Source organism: Condylostylus longicornis, unplaced genomic scaffold, assembly GCF_029603195.1.
Source record: "Condylostylus longicornis isolate FDR11 unplaced genomic scaffold, ASM2960319v2 ptg000040l, whole genome shotgun sequence".
NCBI lineage: Eukaryota > Metazoa > Arthropoda > Insecta > Diptera > Dolichopodidae > Condylostylus > Condylostylus longicornis.
Genome location: NW_026578009.1, coordinates 1092168 through 1118608, shown reverse-complemented (window position 1 = coordinate 1118608; position 26441 = coordinate 1092168). Strand labels below are relative to the sequence as shown.

The window sequence follows — 26441 nt, the reverse complement described above, 5'->3', positions numbered from 1 at the left end:
GTTCGAATTTTGCCCAAACTAATATGATTCGTTCACCATGAGTCAAGTTCACCATAATAATATTTTTAGTTCTCATCTTAAAACAATTGTAAGTGTAATTATAAACTTAACAATTGTAAGTGTAATTATAAACTTAAACAATGGAATTTGATGAACAAATTTTAGATATAATCAGAAATATTATTCAGGAACGTCCTTAAAAATTTTCGTTACTTTAATACAATATTTCTGTTAACCATTTATCCACAATCGCACATAACAATTTTCTGGAAAAATATCTTAATAATTCCACAGGACGTTAAATGGTATATATGACATATATATATAGTATGTATTATTGTATTAACAATAAGATAATATTTTGGCAGAACCGATTAACTTACCAAGACAAATTTATCATAAAATTTCCACTTTTCGTCTCACATCCCATTTAAGAAAATTGAAATTCTCAAGTAATAAAATTACTGATATTGATTTTATATTAAATTATAAAATACCACATCTATTAAATGTCCTTAACGGTATATTTAATGATAGGCAACATTCAATTTAATTAATTGGTATAAAATCGTTATTAACTCGTTTAAAATTACCACGAAAAATAAATGGTATATAAAATGATATTAATATTTTAAATTGATATAAAAGATGTTCTTGTAAACTCAATTATTATAAAAATTCTATAGAATCTACATTTATAATTAAGTGCTAATTGATCATATCATTTATAAGTGCCTACATATTGTATGTGCTTAATTCACATTTTTACACAAAATATGTATAGGTATACATTTAATATTATGTAAATATACATATGTATATGCAATGTTTAATATTATCGATTACTTCTTTTATCAGTCAAGTGTGTTATCTGTTATGCAATAAATCTGTTAATATAAATGTGAAGTGAATGAAATATGAGATGTCATGAACTCGAAAAATCAACAATTTTAAATGAAAAAGGATATAAAATGAAATTTTAATATTATAAAGAAAAAAAAATTTAATTTTAAATAAAAATTGTTAATATTGTGAATACAAAAGAAATTTTGCACAGTAAGCAAAATGTGTAATCTTAATGTTAAATTTGAGAAACTGAAATTTTATTCAAATCAAAAGAACACGTTTTATCTCCACTGACTATAATACGGGAAAATATTTTAATTTTAAATTCTTAAATTCTAAGTGTTCCCACTACTTTGAAATAAAGGAATAAATCTTGAAAATAATTTTTATACATTTTGTCAATGAAGCACGCAATTGCTACCATTATGTTTTTACCGACCCCATTGCATACAATAAGGGAGCTTACGTGATGGCAAATTTCGGATGTTGAGTTTTTGCCGGATACGTACTTCTCTGTGGCAGGGAACCATAAAATAACTATTTATAGAATGGTGTCGATTGTCGAGTTCGGCAGAACCGATTTGAATAATATTTTATATGTGAGTTTATTTTTATTATGTCACTTATTGATCCATTTTTGGGATATACAGGCTTCACTGAACTGAACATTTTTCCGGGCCGATTTTACATTATTGGTTATATAAAGAGAAATAATCAATCAATTTCCTTGAAATTTAATATTTTAATTTGGAGTGCTAAAACAATGAATGTAAAAATTTTTGGGAAAGATCAGGGTTCGGAAACCGATCTGGGGGCTGATTTTACGTTTTCTACATATCTACGAAATGAATTAATGGGATTTCCTGCAATTTGATATTTGAGTTCTGGTTATTACCGAAACTAAATGCCGAAAAATGAAACGAAACTGTACTAAGAGCTAGTATTCTTAAAATTGTGTTTTAAAAAAAGAGTTTTTAAAACAAGTTTTCATAACATTTGTGTAACACTTTCGCGAAACTAAAAATTATATATTGCGGTTGATAATGTGCTGATCAACTTAGATTTTTTAAAATTGACCTCACATTCAAATTGAATATTCATATATTGTACAAAAAATTAACATGGACACGTTCGCTTTATTTCCTTTAGTGAGCGTAAAAAAATATTAGGTGATGTTCGCATATTAGACGAATTTTGTACTTAAATATTATATTTGTGAATTAAAATCTTAGTCTATCCTAACCTATCTTAGTTTACGGAATAAATTTAACTGTTCCAAATTATTCATTATTATTTAAATTTGATCACTTGGGTATTTTCGCCATATTGATAGCGAAATTTTTGTTAATATTTTAAAATCACGTGGCTAAGTGGAATGAAAAATTCTAAGAATATAATTGTTTTGTTTTTTATAACTGAAATAAATTATTCTTCTCACATTTATAAGCATTCTGTGTGCATCTTATTTTTTTTTTGTTTTCTTTTCTGATTAATTTTCATTTTATGTGTTTTGCACGCATATTTGATTAAAAGCTAAAATATTCAAAAAGGAGTAGATATTTAATATATTTTTTTTCCAAATTTACATTAAAATTAAGTAAAGAATGAGAATAACAAAAAAAAATATAATTAAATATGAAAAGTAATCAAAGTAATTAAAATGTAAAAGTCATTAATTTCGATCAAATAAAAAAAAAAATGAACGAATTTTCTGTGGGCGTTCTCTCTCTCTTTTTTTTTGTGATGTGTTAAAAACATTGTATAAAATTTATGATATGACCTTGACCTTAACATTTTGTTTAAATTATGATTTTTTTTTTGTGTTAAACAAGATTTTTATACAAGTGTATAATTTATGTCAGAGAAAGAACAAAAAAAAAAACAACAACTTTTTTTTCCTCGTTTTTCCCAAAATAAGAACTGAAAAAGGAAATGTAAAAATCTACTTCTGATTTAAAATTTTTATTATTGAAAAAAGGATACTTTTAATTTCTTGAAAAATTATCTGAATAATTTCTTCAATCTTCTCTTGCTCGAATCGCTATAATTAATGTATATATATATATATATATATATATATATTGTGTACTTATATAATAATATTTAATTTACATAATCAATTTATTCAAAATATTAATATAAAAGGTTTTAATTCAATTTTTTATTTTGCTCTTTCTATTTTTTTGTAGTTTTTAATTATAAAATTAGTGAACTTCCTTTTTTGCTTTTGTTTTATTGTGTATAAAAATTAATTTTAAAAGGGTATACAATTTTATATTTTAAAGAAGGTGTGAAACGAACCAAAAAATTAAAGTTAACACTTAACGTTATTTAAATAGCTGTTATCGTAGTCGTCATCTTTTTTTTTTTGTAGCACAATAATAATTTATGTATTTAAGATGTGAAAGAACATCATAAATAATAAATACATAACTGTATAATAATATTTTTGTCTAGATTTAAAATATATATTTTTGGTATATTGTATAAGGTGAGTTGTATAAATAAAAAATTTAAATAAAAAGTTGAATAAAAGAGGTTGATTTGTTTTGTGAAGTGGTTGGTTGACGTGGCCGGTGCAGCAAATTCAACACAGACCAATTAGCAACAAAGTGTCGTTTTGCTACCACTACCACATGATTGTCAGAGAGTCATTGAACGTACGATTGCAGGTGGCCTATTACTACAGTACGACTGTTTTCTTAATTTATAAGTTTTACTTCGCATTTCACGAAAATTATAGAGAAAATTGAGAAGTATAAACCTTCAAGGAGATTGTGAAAAGCGATGAGATTATTTTATAGATTCGCTTACTTCTTATATATTTATTTCTTATAGATTCACTAATATTTTAAAGTTCGGATTTAAATTTATACACCCAATTTAGCAAACAAAAAGTTGTGTAGCGTTTAAACGCCTTTTGACGATGTGATACTATATAATTTTTATTGATTTTGTATTGCAGACTCTTCTTTATTAAATTTTCGGGGACTATAAGGTGCTGATTCCTAGAAATGCATTTTAATAAAAATTGGAGAGTTATGAAATATAGCAAAATTTTTAGAGAATTAAACGTGCAGACCTCACATTTTACAAATTGTTAAATTTCTTAAATTGAATGTTAAACATAATTTATTTTCAAAAGTAAAATTTTCTACAAAAAACTTAATTTTTTTTATATGTTTAAACCCTGTGAATTCTCAAGAATATTATTAAATTGTACAAAATAAATTCATACTATTAATAAAGTTTTTTAAGGAGGCACAATTCAAATAGGATTTCAAGTTGGTGAAAATTTTGCCAAAATTGCGCTATGTTCGTGTATGCAAATTATGTAATCCAAAATTTAATATCAATAAATATTGTTCTAAAATATTGCATATTTTCAGGGGATGCATAATCTTTATAATTGAAAATTAAAATTTCAATCAGGTTAATAGACTCGCAAGTTATCAAACAGATTAATTAATCCAAGGAAATTGATCATTAAATAAATGGCTTTTATATACATAGTTGTGCAAAGGCAAAGTTTTATAAAATTATAGAAAATCATATTATTTTATAAGAATCTACCAATTTTATTTGTTAAATTTGTTTTTAAGCACTTTTATAACAAGGCCAATGATATACCAGAATTTGTTTAACGTATAAATTGAAATAAAAGAACAAAGACACTAGTTAAAACATTCATACAAACCGAAACCATTAATTAGTCAAGTTAATTTGTTTTTTAAAAAAAGGATAAATATAATCAGTTAGAAAAGGATGTCATCTCCTTATAAATATTCTTATGTTATATAAATTTTATATTTTAAATATTTATTTAACAATACAAATAAATTATAATTATGTGTTATGAATAAATTCTTGTATAAATATAAATATAGGACAAAGAATGTGATTTAAATTGTACATTTTCAATTTATTATGATGTTTATAAGAGAAATTAGAAAAAACAGTATGAATTTATGTGTATTTATGACTGGTGGATTCGGTTCCCAGGAATGTCGCATTCCAAGAAATTTCTTATACCCCCATGGAGTGGATGAAAGAGCTGATCTAGTTGGCTCGTCCAGACTTTGAGACCAGGGTCGAGGTAAGAAGGGCCACGGGGGCCCTGGTCTAAAGACAGCACTTGAAACGAAACTTGAACCTTTTATACAATAAGTACAATTGTCTGTCCATGTGCGATTCGAAGTAATTTGGTATCTACATACATAAGTCAATCGAAAAAAATTTCCCAGCTGACAAGTTATGATGTTCTAGTATATTTTTCTGAAAAACTTTTCATGATTTTTGAAAATAATAGAATGATTGTATTGGCTTTTCAGAAAAGAGAATTAGTTGGTAAAGCGTCCGCCTGGAGTAGAAAAATTTTTTTCTGTTTTGTTCTTCGATTCGTCGTTTCCTTTGACTTTAAGGTTCCAGCATAATATATGTATTCATTGTTACAATTTTAAAATATTTCAAGAGAAAGCAGTTTTGAAAAAACCGAACCAAAATTCTATAACTCTAACAAAATAAAAATTTTATAAGGAAAACTGCCCTTAATTTGAGCAGATCAACCATTCGTTTATCATTTATTTCCTTATTTAATTATTTTTTTATTTCTTCTTATACGTAAGTGAACGAAAAACTTATACAAAGAACAAAAAAGGCCTAATTACCATTTTTAACAATTTGAAACTTTTACTAAACATTTAAGTTTAATTATGTACATAGCAAAAGAAAAAGAAGAGTAGGTAGAACATAAGTCAAAAATTAAAAGAATATTAGGTGTGAGTAAATACCTAACAATTATTTACAGGTATAAAGAGTCAAATTAAAAAAATAAATCAATAAAAAAACCGTAAATTTCTTAAAATTTTGTTACTTTATAAATTAAAAGTTTCCAAGAAAAGAGGGTCTGGCATATAATAATTTTAAATTTAATAATTTTAAAATACGGTAATCTTAAATTGTTTGAATATAATTTTTTAATTGTATTAATTTAAAACTAGACCTACGTACATACATATACACGCAGCTATACCTAAATTTATATTGATATGCGTACAAAATGTCTACGTAAGGATTATGTTTGTTTATGTGTATAAACACAAAATTTAATTTATTTATCTGAGTTATTTATCAAAGTGTTATGGAGAATCAGAGAGTATTTTTGGAAGTCAACAAAATATATTGTAGGTATATATATGAAATATGTATGTATGTATGTTAATATAAGTATGTACGTCTATATCTTTTTATACATATGTTAATGTTAATACTTAAAAATTATAATAATTATAAGTGCAAATAAAATTATGAAATAAAAAAAATTAATTTTAAGCAATCAAGATTTAAAGATCGTTTAAATTTTATTATAGGAGTTATAATTTTTATTTTTTATTTTTTATTTGTGGTATCTACTTAAATTTAATTATTTAAATAAAGTACAAGAAAAAAAGAATTTTCTTTTTTATGAGCAATAACTTTAAAAATATTTAAAAGTATGCGTAAAAGTTGAGAAATTAGATTTAAGTATGATTTTTGAAATTTTAGAAATTAAAGCAGACTACAGGCAGTAAAGTTAATCTTGGTGTTGGCACTACGGTTTTAGCACTATAAGTTAAATAAAACATCAGGTTTAAATAGTTGTAGAAAAATATTAGTAAAAAATATGCAGAAGGAGTAATAATACACTGCAATGTACTATTTAAAAATATTTAGTGCTATTATGAATTTCGTTCGTAGCCCTGAAATTCAAAAAATTACGAATTACTAAAATTTTGCTCCGAATATTTGTCATAGAGTAATTATAAATTACGTTCGTAGTAAAAATATAATATGTCAAAAGTCTATGGAAAAAATAATGAAACATAACAAGCAATTTAAAGAGAATATGGTCTTTCTAAACTTTTGTCTAAAGCTAAAAATTTTCTATTTTCTTCTTCCTCTAAAACGACTACCATGAAAGGATATGAGTACTTATTAGCTTTTTTTTCACTTTTCAAAAATATTCAAAATCTAAAAAGGATATTTATTTTAAAAACTATCCTTTCGTATGAAAGCTGTTCACTCAAATAGCAATAGTTGAAATAAAATACTAATTTTAACACTCCAAAAAATTGTGCTGCTATTGCTGATTTATAATCTTTACAAGATCCATAATCTTTACGAGAATTTCTTATCGTTCAAAGGTCTATATCGTAGCTGAGTTCGTATAATTCGCAGGATGGAATTCATGATATGACTCATTATCTCATTCTTTAAGAAAATTAATTAAAAATCAAATTAAATGCTTTACTTGTTATAGAATTGTTTCTTAAATTTCAGCTTTTCTATAACGTAATCTACGTTCTTATGGTGATAAGAAAATTATTCCAATAAAATGTCGTCTTCATTATTAAATTTTTAGAATTATTTCAAAGGTTATACTCAGTTCGTTTATTGCAGTTCAAATAAATTTTGCAAATATTAACTGGAAATGTTCCATTGTCGACGTCATTCACCTGTTTTAACATTATATGAAGCAATTTTGATTTTTAAATAATAAATTATGCTATTTTTAGGTCAAATTTCGATATTTAAAAAAAAATCTGTATAGTTTCCAAATGTTGGGAAAAGCAACAAAATGCAGAAGAACGATTTTTTGAATTTACTCAAAATAAACTTTTCTGGCTATGTGCTTTCTGGTTCTTAACCGACGATTTAATAAATTTCTATTTAAATTGATATTTTCAAGAACTTCAATTTTACAAAATTGTTTCCTTCTCACCAAAATACCTACATATATATAATTTTTTTTTTCAACATTTTTCAAATTTTGTAAAGTAACTTTTTTAATCTCCACAATAAAAACAACCTCTTTTTTCTTACCTTTCTCTCTTCTCATAATCCTTATACAAGATAATAAAATTTTCTCCAATCTAATTTTAAATCGATTCAGAACAGGTGGATAATTAATTATTCCATTATATATATGTATGTGTGTATACAAGATGACCCGTATCAAATTTCACTGCTATATAGCATGGTATAGACCCTCTTTAGACAAAATTTTCGTATGGACACGATGTTCACAGATCAACAGGTTCGGAGTTACAGGCGCATAAATTCAATCTCAACTGATTTTTTTATATATTAAAATATTTAGCATAACTCTGTGCCTGCTTAAGACAGGCGTGTTATTAAATACGTTTTGAAAACCTCAGAATAAAGGATTTATTATGAATATCTATTCATTAGTTATAATCAGATTTCGGAATCACAGGTGAACATCAACATATTTGAGCTGTGAACATCGTCTTAATACGAAAGTTTTGTCTACTCATGACTGCCTATTCAATGATATATAGCAGTCGACTGTGATACGAGACATCCTATTTAAAAAAGGAAAAAACAACTCAGGTATTTTTTATCGATGAATTTTTTTTTTTGTAAATAATTTTCGTGAAAAACATTATTATAAATTTTTTTTTTAGAAAGTTTGAAAAGGATCACGTATAACAAAAATTATATACATACTAAAATTCAATTTCTTCGGAAACTTACAAAAGAATGCTGCTTCTCTTATAGAGAGATTTTTCTTATTTTTTATTTTTTTTTATTCAATTTAAAATTCTCGCAGTCGAATACTTGAAACAATTACGTAAAATTTTCCAGGTTTTAAAATAATTTTTTTCATAAATTATTTTGAATATTTTTTTTTATTTTACTTTTTGTATATGTATGAAAGCGTAATTCATCTATAAAATTTATATAATGCAATATGTACAAATATACAAGCATATTCATTTAGCTGTAAATTGTTTCAATTGATCAAATTTAAGGATGCTGTTGTTATATAAGGACTAAAATTCATGGTGGGTTTCCATAATATAGCTATATCGTTTATTTATGAAATTTAAGATTACTTGATTGAGGAAAAAATTTTTTTTTTCAATTTTTCATAAAAACATTCTATAAAGTCAAAATAACAGAAAAAAAAAGAACAGAATAATAATAAAATGCAAAAATAGATTGAGATTCTTAAGAATTTTGATTTCCTATATTTTTTTCCATCCTTAAGGTCTATAAGTCAAGGTGTGCATACATACATACATAAAATTTTCTTTTTCTTCTACAATCCTTATACTTATATATGCTTATAATGATGTTTTCTTATCACTTTTATTCACATGAATTATTTTATGAGCTTATGATTTTATGAATGTTGATTTCATTTTGTTTATTTGTATTATTGGTTTATAAAATTGAACACTTTGTTACTGAAATCTATTATTATTATTATTATTACTGTTATATTGATTTTTCTATTACATTAAGAAAGGAGAAGGAAAAAAAAAATATTATTTCTCCATTACAGTTAGAAATATTTAAATTTTTTTTTTTTACAAAATCAGATTGTAGGTTGGACAATATTTTTTCTTGTGTTGCCTTCTTTCATATAGCACATTATATACAAAGTTTATTAGTTATTAAGCTTCAATGATTTTACAAAATGAAATCAAAATTCTCAAAAATCTTTACATCATGTAGAGATTAAATAGATTATTGTAGGGCGTTTAAACAAAAATATATTACTTTAGGATACTATTTTTTTTTTTGTAATATTTTGAGATCATCTTAATAAAATCCTTAATCTTTTTTTTTCAATAAAATTGGATTATATACTAATTTTTGAATTAGAATTTAATATATAAGATTAGCCTCTGAAATTGGCTCAATTTTTTACATAATTATTATATTCGTATGGGACCGTGGAAATCGTGGAAAACCGAGATTAATTTGAATAGATGGCCTCGAAAACGACTTACGTACATTTGGTATGAGAAACGGGAAGCAGGTGGCCACAGATCATGTAGTCTGGAGAGAAGTTATGAAACAGACTCAAGCTCATCTCGAGCTGTAACGCTATTCGATGATGATGATGATATGGGGCCGTACTAGAGTTTTTCATATAAAATATTCGATTAGTTTTCTCCCTTTTAAAAGAAGACGCTTTTCTTTAATATTCTAGGTTTTGAAGACTATTCTAGTGACCGAAAATTTTGAAATATGAAATTTGTTCTCTTATTCTATGATAAGAACAGGATTTCTATTGTTTTCTATGAGGATGTATAAGAATAATAACCCAATTTTGAATAATAAACCAATTTATAATGAAACTGTATAAAAGACTCGAAAATCTAATCAGCAGAAGCATCAGCTTTCACATAACTCTACAATATCTTTCTCTAAAGTCATAGAAAATTTAATAATAACAGAAAAGATTTTAAAATATTTTTTACTAAATTTTGAAAATTACGACTATTGGAGTCCTTATCTAATATTTTAGAGGTGAAAAATTTCTCGCTTCAAATTGCATTAGCTAAATATACATATATACTAAAATTCTAATTAATTAATTTTGAAATTCTCAAAATATTAAATGAAAATTTATAAATTATTTATAATTTAAAATATGTGAAACTATTAAGATAAAAAATTTTGGGTTCACGATCCTTTTTGTATAATATTTAAAAATTCTTCCCGAAAATTTTATTTTTAAATAATTACTTAACTGTTAAAATTGTTATAAAAATTTTAAAATAGAAAAAAAAAAAATAGAATATTATTTTAGTTACTGTTCATTATCATTGGTATTAATTTTACCCTTTTAGAAATTGGTTTTGACGCATTTTTCAAATTTTTATTCAAAATACTTTAAAAATTAAATTATATAAAAGAATTTTTATAATTATGGTTGTCCGTCTATCTATGTGAATTTTTGTCTTTTTTTGGGATTCAATTAGCATTACGTTAAATGGTCTCTTACTATAGAAATAGGGAAGTACAGTGAATCATTGAAAAATTTAAAAATATACATATAAGAAAACCTTACGCCAAATTTTTTTAGGACATCATACGCATCAACATACAAATGGATTTAACATTGAATCTTATATTATGTTCCCTACATAATATAAAATTTAACAAGGTGAAATCGGCCCTTTTCAGTATAATATGATTTCCTTGAAGTTCAAATATGTTAATGTAACAAAATAGGGAAATGGTAAGTCACGGGATTTGTAAATTTTTACTTTGTCACTCTACTTAGACATCAAAATTTTATTGAAGAATTTAGACCTTTAAATTTTTTAATTTCCAAATTAATTTTCATTTCTCATCTATTCCAGAGCACAATATTGCCTTTATTAAAAATTCAAGAGGAGAAACGAAAATTTAATTTTAAATGCAACAATAAATGTGCGCAACTTTTCAATTAGAAGCAAACCTTATAATTTTTTTGTTAAAGGCAATTTATATTTAGATTTATAATTTGATACATTCTAACATTCTCAATATGACTATTAGAAAAAGAGACCCCCGAATGAAATGAAAAATATTTAACAAAAAAAACTAAAATTCTACTATTTCACATTTAACATGGCATTTTAATGTTGTAGTCATTAAGAGCGCTCTAAAATTTTACATAATTTTCATTTTTGTTGGTAAAATCTAGATAGATACTTTAAAATCTTTGTAAATATATTTTCGTTATTTTAATGTTAAATACTTAATAGTAATTTTTATATTTATAGTGGACATCCTTTTTTTTCTAACCATTCATTTAAAATTATTCAAACATACCAAAAAAATTTTTCCATCATCATCATCATCGTCATCATTATCATCATCCAGTATATATGAAAATTTCATCTATGATTTTTGCTAAATTGTTTAACCCTTTAATATCAAAAAAAAGGACTTTCCGTTTTTAATTTTTTTGCGGATTTTTGTTTTTTTGGTTGTTTTTGTGAAAACTCATTTATTTTTCAATTTCAATGAATAAGTTTTTTTTATTTCATAATGTTGCTATTGTTTTAAATGTAAGTGAATTAAATGAAGTGAACATTTAGTGCTTTTCTTGTTGTACTAAAAGGCATGGAGTGAAGGAAATATGGTTATGGGCGCAGTTGAATTTAAATAATGAAAATAAAACAAAGTGTTTGCTTTTTTGTTTGGCAATGTTTTAAAACAGAAATGGACTTGAAGTAATATTATGAAATCTTCTATGAGATATCGTTAATGAACTTGACTTTTTATAAAAATTTTACAAATTAAATAATGTGGTCAAGAATCAGAAGATTGTGGAAGTTTCTTTAAAATTCGGTTTTTTTATGATACCCGTACGAATGTATGTTCGAAAGGGATACTAAATGTGCCTAACCGGTTGTAACGTTAAGGTAACGTTAAGTAATAATAATCTGAGATATAAACATAAGTGAATGTTTTTGATTAGTGTCAAATTCAAAGTCGATTGAATGGCTGATGTCTGCCTGTCCGTCCGTTCCAGCTATAACTCTGTTAAAAACGAATTGAACTAAGCTGAACAAAATTTTCACAAATAATTTATAATAGTCAATCCAAGAATCCTATTTTAAATGGAGGTGTTGGAGGCAATGGTTCGCGTAGCTACCGTACCACTTCAAAAGTTATTTAGCCATATCTTAGGATTAATTGAAGCTATAATATCGAAATATCGCAAAAGAAAATATATTATTAGGGCTGTTATGTGTGATAAAAAACGTTGAAATCTCTTGACTCCTTGTGGTAGCTGGTATACAATTACTAAAATTACTTGGCTATAACTTGGCTGAAAAAGTGCCGAAATTTTTCATAAATTAATAAAAAACCAGAAGTACTTATGGAAGAGTATGGCAATTGACACACATCACTTGAAATCATTTATCCCGTACGAATAACATATTATCGTTTTTAACTATTGTTATATTTCATGAAAGAAATATACATGTATTTCTAAGAAAAAAGAAATATTTTGAAAAAAAATTTTATTCTTTAATTTTAAAATAAATTTTATTTAATCTTGTCTGTAAATAATTACGATAAAAATGTAAAACACGCAATTGCAAAATCATTATACCCAAGCAAACAAGACTCACTTCAATAAAACTTTATAATATATTTATGTATATATATGATTAAATAGTTTTTCAAAGGAAAATTTTATTTTTCTGGGAAAAAAATAACTTTTTTGTTTTAAGTGTATTTCCGTTCCACTTCTGATTTACAAAATTGAATGCTGTTTTAAAAAAAAATAAATTATTAATATTCAAAAAACCTTTCTCTTTCACTCTTTTAAGTTATATATAAGGAAAATTATATATGTTAAGGCAGAAAAGTTCTGTCTTAAGAAGGAATATAAGACTTTAAAATGAATAAAGTTACAGATTTTCATTTCAAATATTGAGTTAATCGAAAGATTTTTCGCAATTAGACCTCTTTGACCAAGGGATTGTACTACCTAAAGTAACTATATAGGCTTCTATCAAAACTATATTAAAACAAATGGTAAACAGTTTGATAAATAGTAAATCAATCTGAACTTAAGTTGGAAAGCACGGAAAACTAAAGGAATATTAATATTGCAATCTTGTGTTCTTTGGCAAAAAAATGCTCAAAAAAGACCAAAAAGTTATTTAATTCTTTATATTTTCAATGTGTATACACAAACATAGACCTATCAGGGGCACGTTATATAATCTATTTATCCTGTAACATCGTATAATTTCTCTAGTAAACTGGACGGTTTAAAAATCATTATGTTCCTCTATATAGCTAAATAAACTAAACCAAAGATGAAGTTTAACCTGTAATTTTTGTGTAGATAAAGTGTAATCTGTAATTACCTGTAAAGTGTAACCTGCAATAAAATAACGATTTTTTCTGGAAACCATCGAGTATACAACCGAATTATCTCGGAAACAGGCCGTCGCACAAAAACAAATATTAAAAGGTAATTTGAAGACTAATTCAAAATCTTTCAAATTATAAAAAAAAAAATAAAAAAGGGTGAATTTTTTAGTAATTGGTCATTTTGTAAAAATTTGAGATTTTCTTTTTTTTTTTTTTGACTTATTTTCTCAATAAGTTTTTATGTAATGCCTCAAAATACAAACAATGGAGCTTTTTTACAAGTTTCTATTGCATATTAAGTTTTTTTTAAATCGTTTAATAATTATGGAAGTAATAGCCTTTTAAGTCGATACCCCTTTTTGTCGAAACAAAACATTTTTAAGGGGGATTTTGGTGGTCAAATATTCATTTGTGGCTTCCCCCTCTCACAAAGAACGTTTTTTATTTTATTTTTTGTAAAATTGTCCAGCCTTTTTGTTCTTGAGAGATTATACCACGTTACTACAGGTTCACCCTGAATAGGGAACATCCTAATTAATTTCCCATTTTTACCACACCTTTATTTGGTGTGGCTTTTATTTTACCTCGTGTTAAAAAATGGGATTACGATTTCAATAATAATTAATTGAAAAAAAAATTATTGAAATATTATGCAAACAAATTGAATTTTTAAGGTTATACAACAATATGTATAGCGATATTTATACTTTGGACCTTCATTTACATTTTATGTACATATAGTGTTTTTTTTCTTTCGAATATTTTAATTAATTATTTATAAAACACTTATATAAAACATTATGTATTTAATTGTAATATTTTAATAGTATGTATTAAAAAATTAAATATCACTTACATCAAGTAAATACATTAAACTTGCTCTATGTTGTATTAACTCCTCACACATACACTTTACAACTTGTTCCAATTTTGGTATACCAGCTATTAATGTACGATTATTATAGTTCATGTCATCTGCAAATTAATTAATTATTTAAATTGTATTATAGGTAATATGAAAATAATGAATAAACACAAAAAAAAAAAAAATATTTATTATTAATTATGACTACTGTATTACAGCAAATTACATAATTTTAATGATAATAATCACATGAATAAAAAAAAGAAGTGCAATTGTTTGTGACAATTAGAATAACATAAAAAATGTTAAAATTGTTCAATATTTCATTACATATAATGTAATGATATATGTAGATGCAGGTAATTAACGATCTACGATAATTGTATGAGAATTACAAAATATTCAGGATTTTATAGAATGACCTTTCTTCACAACGTATGTTCAACTTTTACGTATGTTTCAAAAATTGTAGTTTAGTTGGCATAATATGTCGAATCATGATATAGACTGACTACTTTGTGGTAATTTAAGAGTACAGCCAATACTATTGACACTACAATTTTTTATTTTTTTTTATTTGTGTTGTAAATTTTTATTACAAAATTAAATTTAGTATTTTTAATAACTATTTTAGCAAAAAATTGAAAGAAAAATTAACTTTAAAAATGTTAACATCTCTTTGAAATTTATTTTTTCAGCTCATCCTAAATGTATGCAAAATATCAAATATTTCAGTATGTGAATGAAAATAAATTAAATAACGTAAACGCTAGATTGTTTTTAACTAGAATGTTAATAGCTAGATTGTATTTCCACATGTTGAAGAGAAAATGATTACAAACCATTGGTTTAACTCAACTTTGTTATATTTTTTTCTTAAAATATTAAAAGTATAAAATTGTAATAAATTTTAATTACCTTTTTGCATAGAACTGGCCAATTCATTACGATTCCAATTAGTTAATCTATAATTATTTTTCATAGTATTTTGTAAAGTTATACCCAATGAATAGATCCACATCTGTAAAATTGTAATATGAAAAATTTAGAACAAAAATTTAATAATTTTAAAAAATAAAATTTAAATTTTTAATTTTTCGTAATTTCTTTCATAAGAGTAATAAGTTTTCCTATCAAATAATAGTTATGAAATGTGTTATACAATATATTGTTATTCTACTATTCAAATTTTCATTTTGGCCTATTATCCTTTAAATAAAATATATTTTACATAGGTAGAGTAAATATATACGGGTAAATTTTTACGGCTTATTAAATATATATTATAATTTATTTATCAATATTATTGTATACTATTTTGAATTATAGATTGATTTTGTATGAAAATTATAAATTAAAAATTCATTTGAAAGGAAAACAAATCGTTTATATTGCAATTATTTAATTAGCATATACAAATAATTTCCTTTAATTCATATTTTATTTACAACAATAATATTATATTTAATATTGAGGAATTCTAATTGATATATTGGTCTATAATGGATTACTTAAGACATACTTAAATACATATTATGTATATATCGTATATTAAATATTCCCATGTTATTATGTTAATAGAAATAAGCAGTATATTTTAGTAAGTGGTTAATTCTATTTGAGTATATAAGTATAATATGTACATATAATATACTAATAAGTATGTTTAGTATTTCATGTTATTCCTGTACATATAATATGTTCACATATTATGTTAATATTTGAATTCAATTAAGTGCAAAATACTTTCTATATACATAATGTTCTAATTTATTTACCTATACTTACTCGTATTAGTGTAATAAATATTATTGTGTAATTATTAACAAATTATTACACGTAATCATCTATTAACTCCTTTTCTAACACCATTTCAATTATTTATTCAAGAAATTTTCAATAAATTTTAATAGTATATTTAAATATTTGATTTATACCTTGCATACTCATAAGAAATTTAAATTATTTGCTCTCAAATAAGATTGTATATCTTAATTGTACAGTATATTATTTTGATGGTTGAAGAAAAACACATAAATTTTCGCAATGTAAAATATTGTAAAATTCTTAAAATTTTCTATAAATCAATAATATAGATATGATATAAGTTTGTAGTGTTATTGTGTAATTTTAAGATGTATTTAATAATTATAATTTATATACAAATATATGTCGGGCACATGTTGTATTGTACAAACACAATATTGGTTATTACTACATAATGCTTACACTTGTAATAGTATTAAAGCTGGTAAAGTTTATAACCTCAATTAGAAATTAGTTCACTTATTATTAATAAAAATTAAAGGTAAAATTTATTTAATTTTAATTGAGTATATTCATTAATAAGAGTGACGGAAATTGTTGATTGTATATAAACCGTTAATATGATATGAAAATACTTAATTAAGTATGCTTAATCAAACTATGCGTTTGAATTCCTTTTAAATATTATGTTTAAATATATAAACTTATTATAGTTATTAATATGCTTATATAATTATATAAGTGATTTGGTATTGAAGGCAGTGTTCCCATTCGGTAATACCGATTTTATACAATTACGAGAAAAAAATGTGTCCAAAATGTATTCAGCATCGTAAAGTAGCAATGTTAGTTTTATTATTTATAATAAATTCTTTAAGAAACAGTGTACTACTTACATATTTTAATTGTAAAATTTGAGATCGAACAATATACGTTCAAATGTAGAAAATTCCGGAATCTTATCAGATTTAATTATATTTGTATCCACGCTTAATTTAAATTAAAAATGTGTTCATAAGTGACATAACATTGTCACTTATGAACAAAACGGGATATGTGTTTTTTTTGTTTTGTTTTTCAAAAATATGTGAAAATAATACAAACAAAGTTTTTTATTAGTTGAATTGTTTGAACAAAAAAATTAAAGTTTAAAAGCAAAAAATGCAAAGACTTCTATGATCTTCTACTTAATATATGTCATCTTTATAATCTCTATACTATTTTGCACGAATATTGTTCTCTAATAATTCATTAGGGTTTTTAACGACGTATTATAAAAAATTTATGGTTTTTGGTTTGCTTTTATTTTTAATTATTAAATATTGGTTACAAAACTGAATTAGCATTTTATATTTGTGTTGAGTTTATAATTTTCTTAAACCTTAAAATGGTTTGCATATTTAATTCAAATTAGAACTGAAGTTAACAGAGTATACTACTTGTATGACTACATAATTTTAAAACTTACACTTAAAATTTACGTTAGAACTGCATTGGGCACAAATATATGTTATTATGCACTGTGTTATCTTAAATGTAAAACTCTTTTAGAATAATTATTTAGTAAAAGATTACGATATTAAATTCTCAATCTAATTCCTAGGTTAAAACGTTTATTCTACTAAAAAAAGTTATACAATTTTATTTAAAATATTAAAAATTTAGTTGTTCCTGTGTTTCTCGTTTCTCACCGTTGCTACTTTTATACTTAAGCACATAAATAAAATATATAATATTTTAATGTTCAATTTTTTAACGACAAAATCTTAATACAAATCATCTTATCGTTAAGTATTTGAGAATTCTACATAAAATATATGATAAATGTATGGTGAATGAATATGTCACATCCTGGAAATACATACTCTATCCTTTATATTCTATTTGTATAAAATTCAAAGTTCAGCAACAACATTGAATGTTTACCGTCATCAGCAAACAAGACAAAAAAAATGACATAACATTGTCACTTATGAACAAAACGGGATATGTGTTTTTTTTGTTTTGTTTTTTTTTTTTATTGTTACGATGTTAAACTCATGCCATATATTCGATATATATAGATTAGAATGACTTAAAAAAGCTAAATAGAATTTATATCTTAACAGGATGAAAAAAAAAATATAAATCATACATGCATATGTATATGTATGAATGCATATGTGTGTATAAAAAACTTAAATAATATTTACATTTTGTATATGCGTATGGTATTATAGAAGACCCGTGACATAAGGTAATTGATGTTGAATAAATTTTTATGGATAAATTAGTGTCAGGTGAACATTAAATAGAAACTACAAACTCATATATAATATACGAGTAATATCATGTTCTTAAATGCATAAGTGTGTAAATTTATAAATATTTGTTTTACTTATATAGTCACTTATACATATATGAGTTCAAATAGCGCACATAGAATTATGTACGGTATGTGAACTCATATACCTAGATTAAAATTTGAAATGACTTCGATATACATTTAAGCTTTTGTTTTGTATTTTCAACAATAATGATAAAATCATCATCGTCATAGATAATTTTCTTTTTCGTTTTGCGTGTTTCTCATAATAACCTTGACATAACAAAATTAACAAAAAAAAAAAAAAATAAGAGTATTTAACTGACATATACACATATACACATAGACAAAAATATCTGAATGGGAAAATATGTGACAAAAAACAGTGAAATTCCTGTTATTTTCCGTGTAATTTAATTTATATGTTTATATGAAATTTAAATTAGAATAAAAAGGATAATGATATTTAAAAATAAAAGCAATAAAATCACACAACAGAAATACTTATATAGTTGTATACAAATATTTTTAACATTATTCATACGCATTTGTCTAGAAAATTTGCAAAAGTGGGTAGCTATTTTTTCTTTTTTTTTTGAAAAAAAAAAAAAAATTTCTAAAAAATTTTACTAATTGCATCTGGAAGTATTTTAAAACAAATTATTTTTAATGTAAGTATCTTAACAAAAGCTGAATTTCGATAATTAAAAATCAAAAATTAATTGCCGAAACAAGAGTTGCTCTGATTCAAGAATTTGCAAAAATTTTCATGCAAAAGGAATTTTGAAAAAAAAATGACTCCTTCATAGCCCTACACGATTTCCAAAAAGTGTCCTCCCCTCTATGCTTTCAAAGCATAAATGAACAATATTTTACAGTAAGAATTTCACATTACGCATAATAATCACTTTTTTGTTATTTTATCTATTGCGGAATGCGGAAGATAAATGCGAAATGAGGAAGGCCTGGAATTAAACTTTCAGGTTATTTTTCGAAATAATTCTATATAAGTTCATACTATCAAGGTTATTTTGTTGTAAATAGAAAAGAAACATTTTTTTGGAAAATGCATAACTAATTTTATTTTCAAGATTTCAATTGGATCCCGGTTTTTCGGCGTTCATTGCAAATGCTTGGTGTATATATAATAAATTAGGCGCAGCAGCTAAATGTAAGAACTCTGTTTAAATATAAAGCAAAAATTTTGCATACTTTCAGGGCCAAAACTTAAAAAAGAAAAGAAATAAAAAATTGAATAATTTTTGTTTATAAAATAAACTCTTAAATAAGTAAGGTATTTATAAATAAATTTTTTTTGAAAATTGGCAACATTCTTAAAAATTTTCATTTTGAATAATGTGTACTTTTTTGCAATTTGATTTCCGAAACAAATTGAATTTTTGATGTATAAATCAAAACAATCAATCTGACGTGTTAATTTAAATCTAAATCGTTTTTGAATTGATATCCACAATTACGAATTTTAAATATCGTAAATATATTCATTAGTCTATTAAAAAAACCTTATTAACACAATCAATGTATAACATAAATGAAATATAACAAAAAAAGTAATTTTTTGAAAATGATTTAAGCCCATTTTTTCATATATTAAGATATTTAAGGTTTTGCATTGCAAGATGCAATAGCATTGTGCAGCAAAATTCTTTTTGTTTATTTTATGTCTAAATAGAACTCTATTGAAATTGTAATTGTAACTGTGGAGAGAAGGTTTAAACCATTAACTTATTATTTTTAAAAACTGAACTTATACTTCTTACAAAAAAAAACAGCTCTATATATCCTTATAAAATAAGGAGTGGTTTACAATTTTTACTTAAAATAATAAATTAATCAAGAATTTTTTCCCAATTGAAGAAAATCAGAGAAATTCTATTCAACAATTTTATAACATCCCACAAATGCTACCCTAAAATATTGTATATACGTATAAATAAGTGTATAATTAATAGAATTCATATGAATATTACCTTCTTATTCAATAATAAAATCATACCATTATTAAATAATTTCGAAAAAGAAAAAAGACCAAAACAAAGTCTCTTTTTATTCAATAATTCTTTTACATGAAGATATTCCTTTAGAGGATAAAGTTAAAATCACAGTCCTTATTCTCTTTATCATTTTGGTTTTCATTTTCTTCATGCCACCATAAATCGTTATTAAAGTTAACTTAAATCAAAGAGACAAACAACAGAACTAAAGCACGTATGTATATTACAAGAAAAAACAAAACACAAGAAAATATAATAAAAAAGTAAGGGAAAATAAAAAAAAAATAATAATAAAAGCTAAAATTGAGAAAAAAAAAAACAAACAGCTACTTTTAAAAAGTAATAATGTAGAAGAATATATTACAGATGGAGAACGTCTGACGCATATACACTTTATGTTATACCATCCCATATTACTCGTATGTACGTATATATACATCAATGGTTAAGTGTATCGACATGAACTGGTAAAATAAGATAAATTCTTTAATCGTATCAAAACTTCCTTCGTAATGTGTATGTCCTTATGGTATTTTTCAATATTATTATATATGCATACCTTAGAGAAAAAGAAATAAACGAGATGTAGTACGAGAAGGAAAAAACAAGAAGAAAATATTGTGGCAGAGAAAAAAAAATGGATATTATCTGCTGGATCTATACAATTTTACATTGTGCAAATGGATGTGCACAAAATATATTGAGTTAAATAAGAAACCCACGTATTTATGGTCTATATATTATTATTATTATTTTTTTTCATATGGATAAATTGAAGAAAAAATTTAATACAACTAACTTGTATATTATTAATAAATGGTTAAAATTTTTAGTATTTGATTTAATAAGTTACTTTAAGGGTGTAAGTGATTTTGAACCTTAAATTAATACAAGTTTCAATAAATTATTAAAGGTAACAGCCTTAAATAATACATAAAACTGTGAAGCTTTGTGTTTTAAGTAAACAATACAAACAACATTCTTAGTAACATTCTAAGTAGCTGACTGTCACTAAAGTATCAAAAATATTAACGAACTGACAAGGACATAAAAAGGATTCACGAGAAAAATTCATTTTTTTGTATTTATGTTTGTTTTGTTTGAACTACTTCTTTGTTTTGTTGCTATTTTACACATTTTTTTTAAGCCCAGACTACCCTTGTCGTATACAAGTAAAATACAGTGCAATTCGTATACAATAGGAATAGAGCAAAGTATCAAATTTTGAATAGAGAGGAGAAAAATCTTCATTATTTTGCTTATATAATTTGTGTAATATTTTTCAATGGCTGTATTGTATACGCTTTTATAATTATGTGAAAATTTCAATTGTTGTCTCTTATAAAGTTATGCTACAAAATAAAACGTTAAAAACCTTACTTATTTTTTTTAAACAAAAACGCAAGGCAACAAAAGTTGCATGTCTTAATCATGTTTTCAATATTGTAACAAATTTTTTGGTGAATGAAGTTACAAAATATGAGACACATATTGATCAATACATAGACCATGTATGGTTTATATAGCTTCAAAATTACCATTAAATTATAGGATTATTTTAAGTATTTAAAAATATATTTAGGATATTGTGTAGATGATTGTACTTTGAAGTTGTTCCCTTATAGTTTGAGAATTTTATGAAATTTAGTTACGAAAACTAAATTCAAACTAATATAAATCGGTTTAAGAAGATTAATAAAATTTCCTTGAAATTAAATTTTTTTTTGATTTCCTACAGTATTAAAATTCTTTTCAAATAACAGTTAATAAGGCTAGGCATTTCTTAGAAATATATAGGGCTACTATGTTAAAATCTTTAAAATAAAATTTATTTTATGTTTCAATTCATTCTACTGTTTGCCCTTATTTTCGTCCTTAAAATTTTTACATTTTCTTTTGATCTTATACATATATTTTTTTCTTTTAATTTTTTTTAATTCATTTTGCCAATTTTTTTGGTTCATTTTTTTTTTTTTATTTTTGGTACAGCTTTTTCAAATTCAATTTATATTTAAGTAGCTCAAATTAATCGGTATTGGTGTACAAGAAAGTGTGAATAACGTAAATATTGTGTTAAATATTTATTAATTTAATTATTTTTCCTAAATCTGAGCAAAAAAAAAAACAAAAAATGCAATTACGTTAAAGAAATTAGATTCCATAATGATTCACACGTAAATTTACATTTTTATTTGAATTTTTATTTTTTCGAAAAAAAAAAAAAAATAATAATAATAAAAGTAAAGAAGCGATAAAGAAAATTAAGAATTAAGTGCTAATAATAAATTTTTATTATCATTGCGGTCTGCAGATAATGTGTTATTATATTTTTATTCTGAAATTTTCAAGGATAACAATAAAATGAACAAAAACAGAAATGATAAAATGATTAATTCATTTATTTTTGCATAGGTAAAGTTCTTTTTCTTTTTTTCTTTTGGTAAAGTGAAAGATTTTAGGGCGAAGGTGCGAAGGTTGAAGCTTTTACGAAAGTAAACAACACTTTGTATAAAAGCTCAAAATCATTGATATTTTAAAAAAAAGTAATCTAAGATTTATGTAAATACTTAGATATTTACATAATTCTGATTTACAGAATATTTAATTATTGCTGATTCATTACGAGAATTCCAAAATGAGTGGGTTTTTGATAAAGATTAATGAATGTAATAAGGACCAATTTTGTTTGTGATTATAAACTTAGGTAGTAGTATGTTTTAAAAATATTTATATAATATATTTGATAACTGAAATGCCATAGAATAACTTAACATTGATTTTTGAAAAACAAGTAGGTAAAGCTCGATTTAAAATACATTGTTATTTATGTGTTTGAATTAACAAGGACCAGTAAAGATAATCATGCCAAGCACCCTAAGAAGGGTCTGTTGCCAAGGAATAAACGGCGTCTAAAAGTTTCTCTTCTCTTGTAGTTTAAAGCTACTACTCCAATTTCCCTATTTTCCCTGCAAAACTTGAAATCAATATCACTTTTCTGGTGTGTTCTTACATTTAAGTTGTTATATAATGTGTTATATAATTTCTAATCTATCGTAATGTTAATTCTGTTATACAAAATTATTAGCTTTGACTAATTAATTCAATTGCCGATCTATGCATTTGAGTGATATATTTTCTCTCCCTTAAATTTTATTTTTTAGCATTGGAAATGAAAACTTTTTCAATTAAAATTAAATTTCTATATGAGAAACTTTAAATTCTTTCAAATTCTAAACTATACTACTTGTTATTAATATGAATATTAAAAAGACATTCATATATGTAAGAAATTTCAATTAGGAAAATTTTCCTTTTATTCTGATAAAGGATAAAGCCATTATCTGATCAATAGTGCTTTAGGATAAAAATGTAAAAATAAATTTAAAAAGGATTTTCAAGAATGGTTTTATTGCTTTGTCATATTGTACTATATTGCGATAATTGTTCCTGAAATCATTCAATACCATTGATTATCACAATTTTTTTGTTGGATTTATTTTTTGCAAAGTAATTAGATTGGATTATGACTTTTTACGTAACAATAGTACGTAAAACTATATGTATAAAATATTAAAGAATAAGCCTTAGATCTCTTTACAAAGATCTAAGACTAAAATTTATTCTAGGAAACTACTAGAATATCTGTAATCTCTAATTGTATGTATACTTAATTCAGTTATTATCATTTTGAAGCACATATTCGTATTTATCAGTTTAAAAGTTTCGCATGCTTATTGAAACTGAAAGTAAGAGTAATTGTAAACTAGACCTTGCAAAGTTCTGTTACTGAAATTAATATTACAGTATTGAAAAAGAAGAAAGCCTAAAAGCCTACACACAATATTTTGAAAAACATTTAAAAATTAATACTTTGAATGATTTTACTGCAATTTACTATTAAAGTATACAGATGCAAGAATTATTGATAAACTAAGGATTTAGAAGTGTAAATGACTATAGAAGTATAAAAGAATATACCTACTTGACCTATAAACTTTAATAATAACTTATGGTCTAAGAAAGAAATAAAACATTACAAATAATTGGGTAAATTTTCAAAACTTTCATAAACAATTTTAAAATAATTATAAATTTAGCAAAATTGCATACTTTTAGGGGTGATTATTAGAAAATGTTATTGTTACATAAAATATTTGTTTAATTTGCTATAGTAAATTTACAAAAAAAAATTGTTTTTTTAATTTTAGGACTTTATCAGCATAACATTTGAGTAAGAAGATTATCAGATCATAGTCAAGTTAATATCTCCTCGATTGTACTATTTGCGAATCGACTATGAATAATAGTAGATATAATAATTGCGTTAGTGTACTCCTCGAATCCATACTATGTATACTGTTATTTTCCCAAAATGAACATATATTTCTACAAGCTGACCTATTGTTGGGGATATGAAAAATTAACTACACTGAAGTATATGAAAAAAAAACAATATTTCACTTCCATTAATGCAAACATTTCTAAATTTAAAAAAAAAAAACTAGTGTATTTTTTTCCTGAAATATTAAATATAGATCCGAACTCATAAAAACAGTTATTACATTGTAATTTTGTAGTAATTTCCGATTTCATTGCATACGCATTTACGTTGTGAATTCTCTTTGAAGAGCAAAATATAAAAGCTATAACCTTGATAATGATAGAATTTGAAATTGAAAAGTTTAGTCTTTAAAGTATTTTTTGTTGTAAAAAGTGTCTTTTTTTTAATTGAAAATGGCTTATACTTTTCCTTAGTAATTAAAAACATTTCTGCTCTATAAGATATTGATTAATAACGAACGACACAATTTAAATTACCGCCGAACAATGTAAAATTCTAGTATTTTGTTTAAAAAAAAATCTTTACTTACTGTCTAGTTCAATAATGAAAAATACAATTATTATTATTTTTTAGTCTAAGTGTCTTTGTCATGTAGTCATGTGTCTTTTTAAAACGCAAATTAACCAAAAATATTAGCAAAATGCCTAGAGAAAGAAAAAATTTTCTATGAGACTGAGATTGTGAAGGGAAGTTTTAGTTTACATATAAAATTAATGCATGTACATGATCTTGTTACAAGATAGTTTCCTCATTTGTTTGCGTTTCATGAAATAGATTGTAGATTTATAGAACCAGGGGTAACAGTGCGCCACTACGACTTATAAGGATGTATTTTTCCCCTCCCTGAGCACGCGACATACTCAACAACACACACTCGACACCCACTCTCCTGATGAGCTCGAACAACTTGTGGGTAACTCCGCCGTCGTGAGAGCAAAGTCGCTTATTCCCTTCTACAACGGGCGGGAAATTCACACTCTCCCAGAAGGTATTGAGTAAAATAAGTTTTGAAGAAGCACCCTAGCGAAGAGGCTAGTTGGAAAAACCATAAAGCTTTTTTTTTGGGATCGATCAGCATGGTTGTTCCATACAAAAAACTTCAATATACAATTAGCTTAGATATTTTAGTAAATTCTATTATAATTTTCTAAAAAAGAAATTGGGGAATATTTTCAAAAAATGAAAGTGAATTTTTACCTATTGTTAGAAGTGGTAAACTTCTTTAAATTCCAAATTTGACTAAACTAATCCAAATTTCGATTATAGGTTGGAAGCATATAAATAATAATATATGTATGTACGTACAGGTGAAATAGATGTGCATTGTATTTAATAAAGGATATTTTTTCACCTTTAAACAGGGGGAGTAAAATCCCAAGTCAACAATAAAACACATCAACATTCACACCCACAATATTAAAAATCTAGCACCATTAATTCCTGTTCTTTCTCTCTTTGTTTTTTGTGTAATTTGTGCTTTTAGGATATGTTTTTGTATTTTGCTTGTTTTTTTTTTTGTGCTACTGAAGAACTCAATTAAAAAACACAGGAAAATTAAAAAGAAAATTTATACACTTCCAACACATTTTTTCCTTTTAAATTACGACTTTTTATAAA

The 26441-nt window shown here is 24.4% G+C and overlaps 1 protein-coding gene across 1 annotated transcript in view; it reads right to left on the bottom strand.

Annotated features, from left to right (window-relative positions):
- LOC129609770 (uncharacterized) overlaps positions 1–26441 on the bottom strand; it is an 89728-nt gene that overhangs the window by 45396 nt on the left and 17891 nt on the right. Inside the window, exons 4-5 of the mRNA XM_055521889.1 lie at positions 15314–15416; positions 14387–14505 (exon numbers count right to left, since the gene is read on the bottom strand). Coding sequence (XP_055377864.1) covers positions 14387–14505; positions 15314–15416 — 222 coding nt within the window. The remainder of the gene's footprint in view (positions 1–14386; positions 14506–15313; positions 15417–26441) is intronic.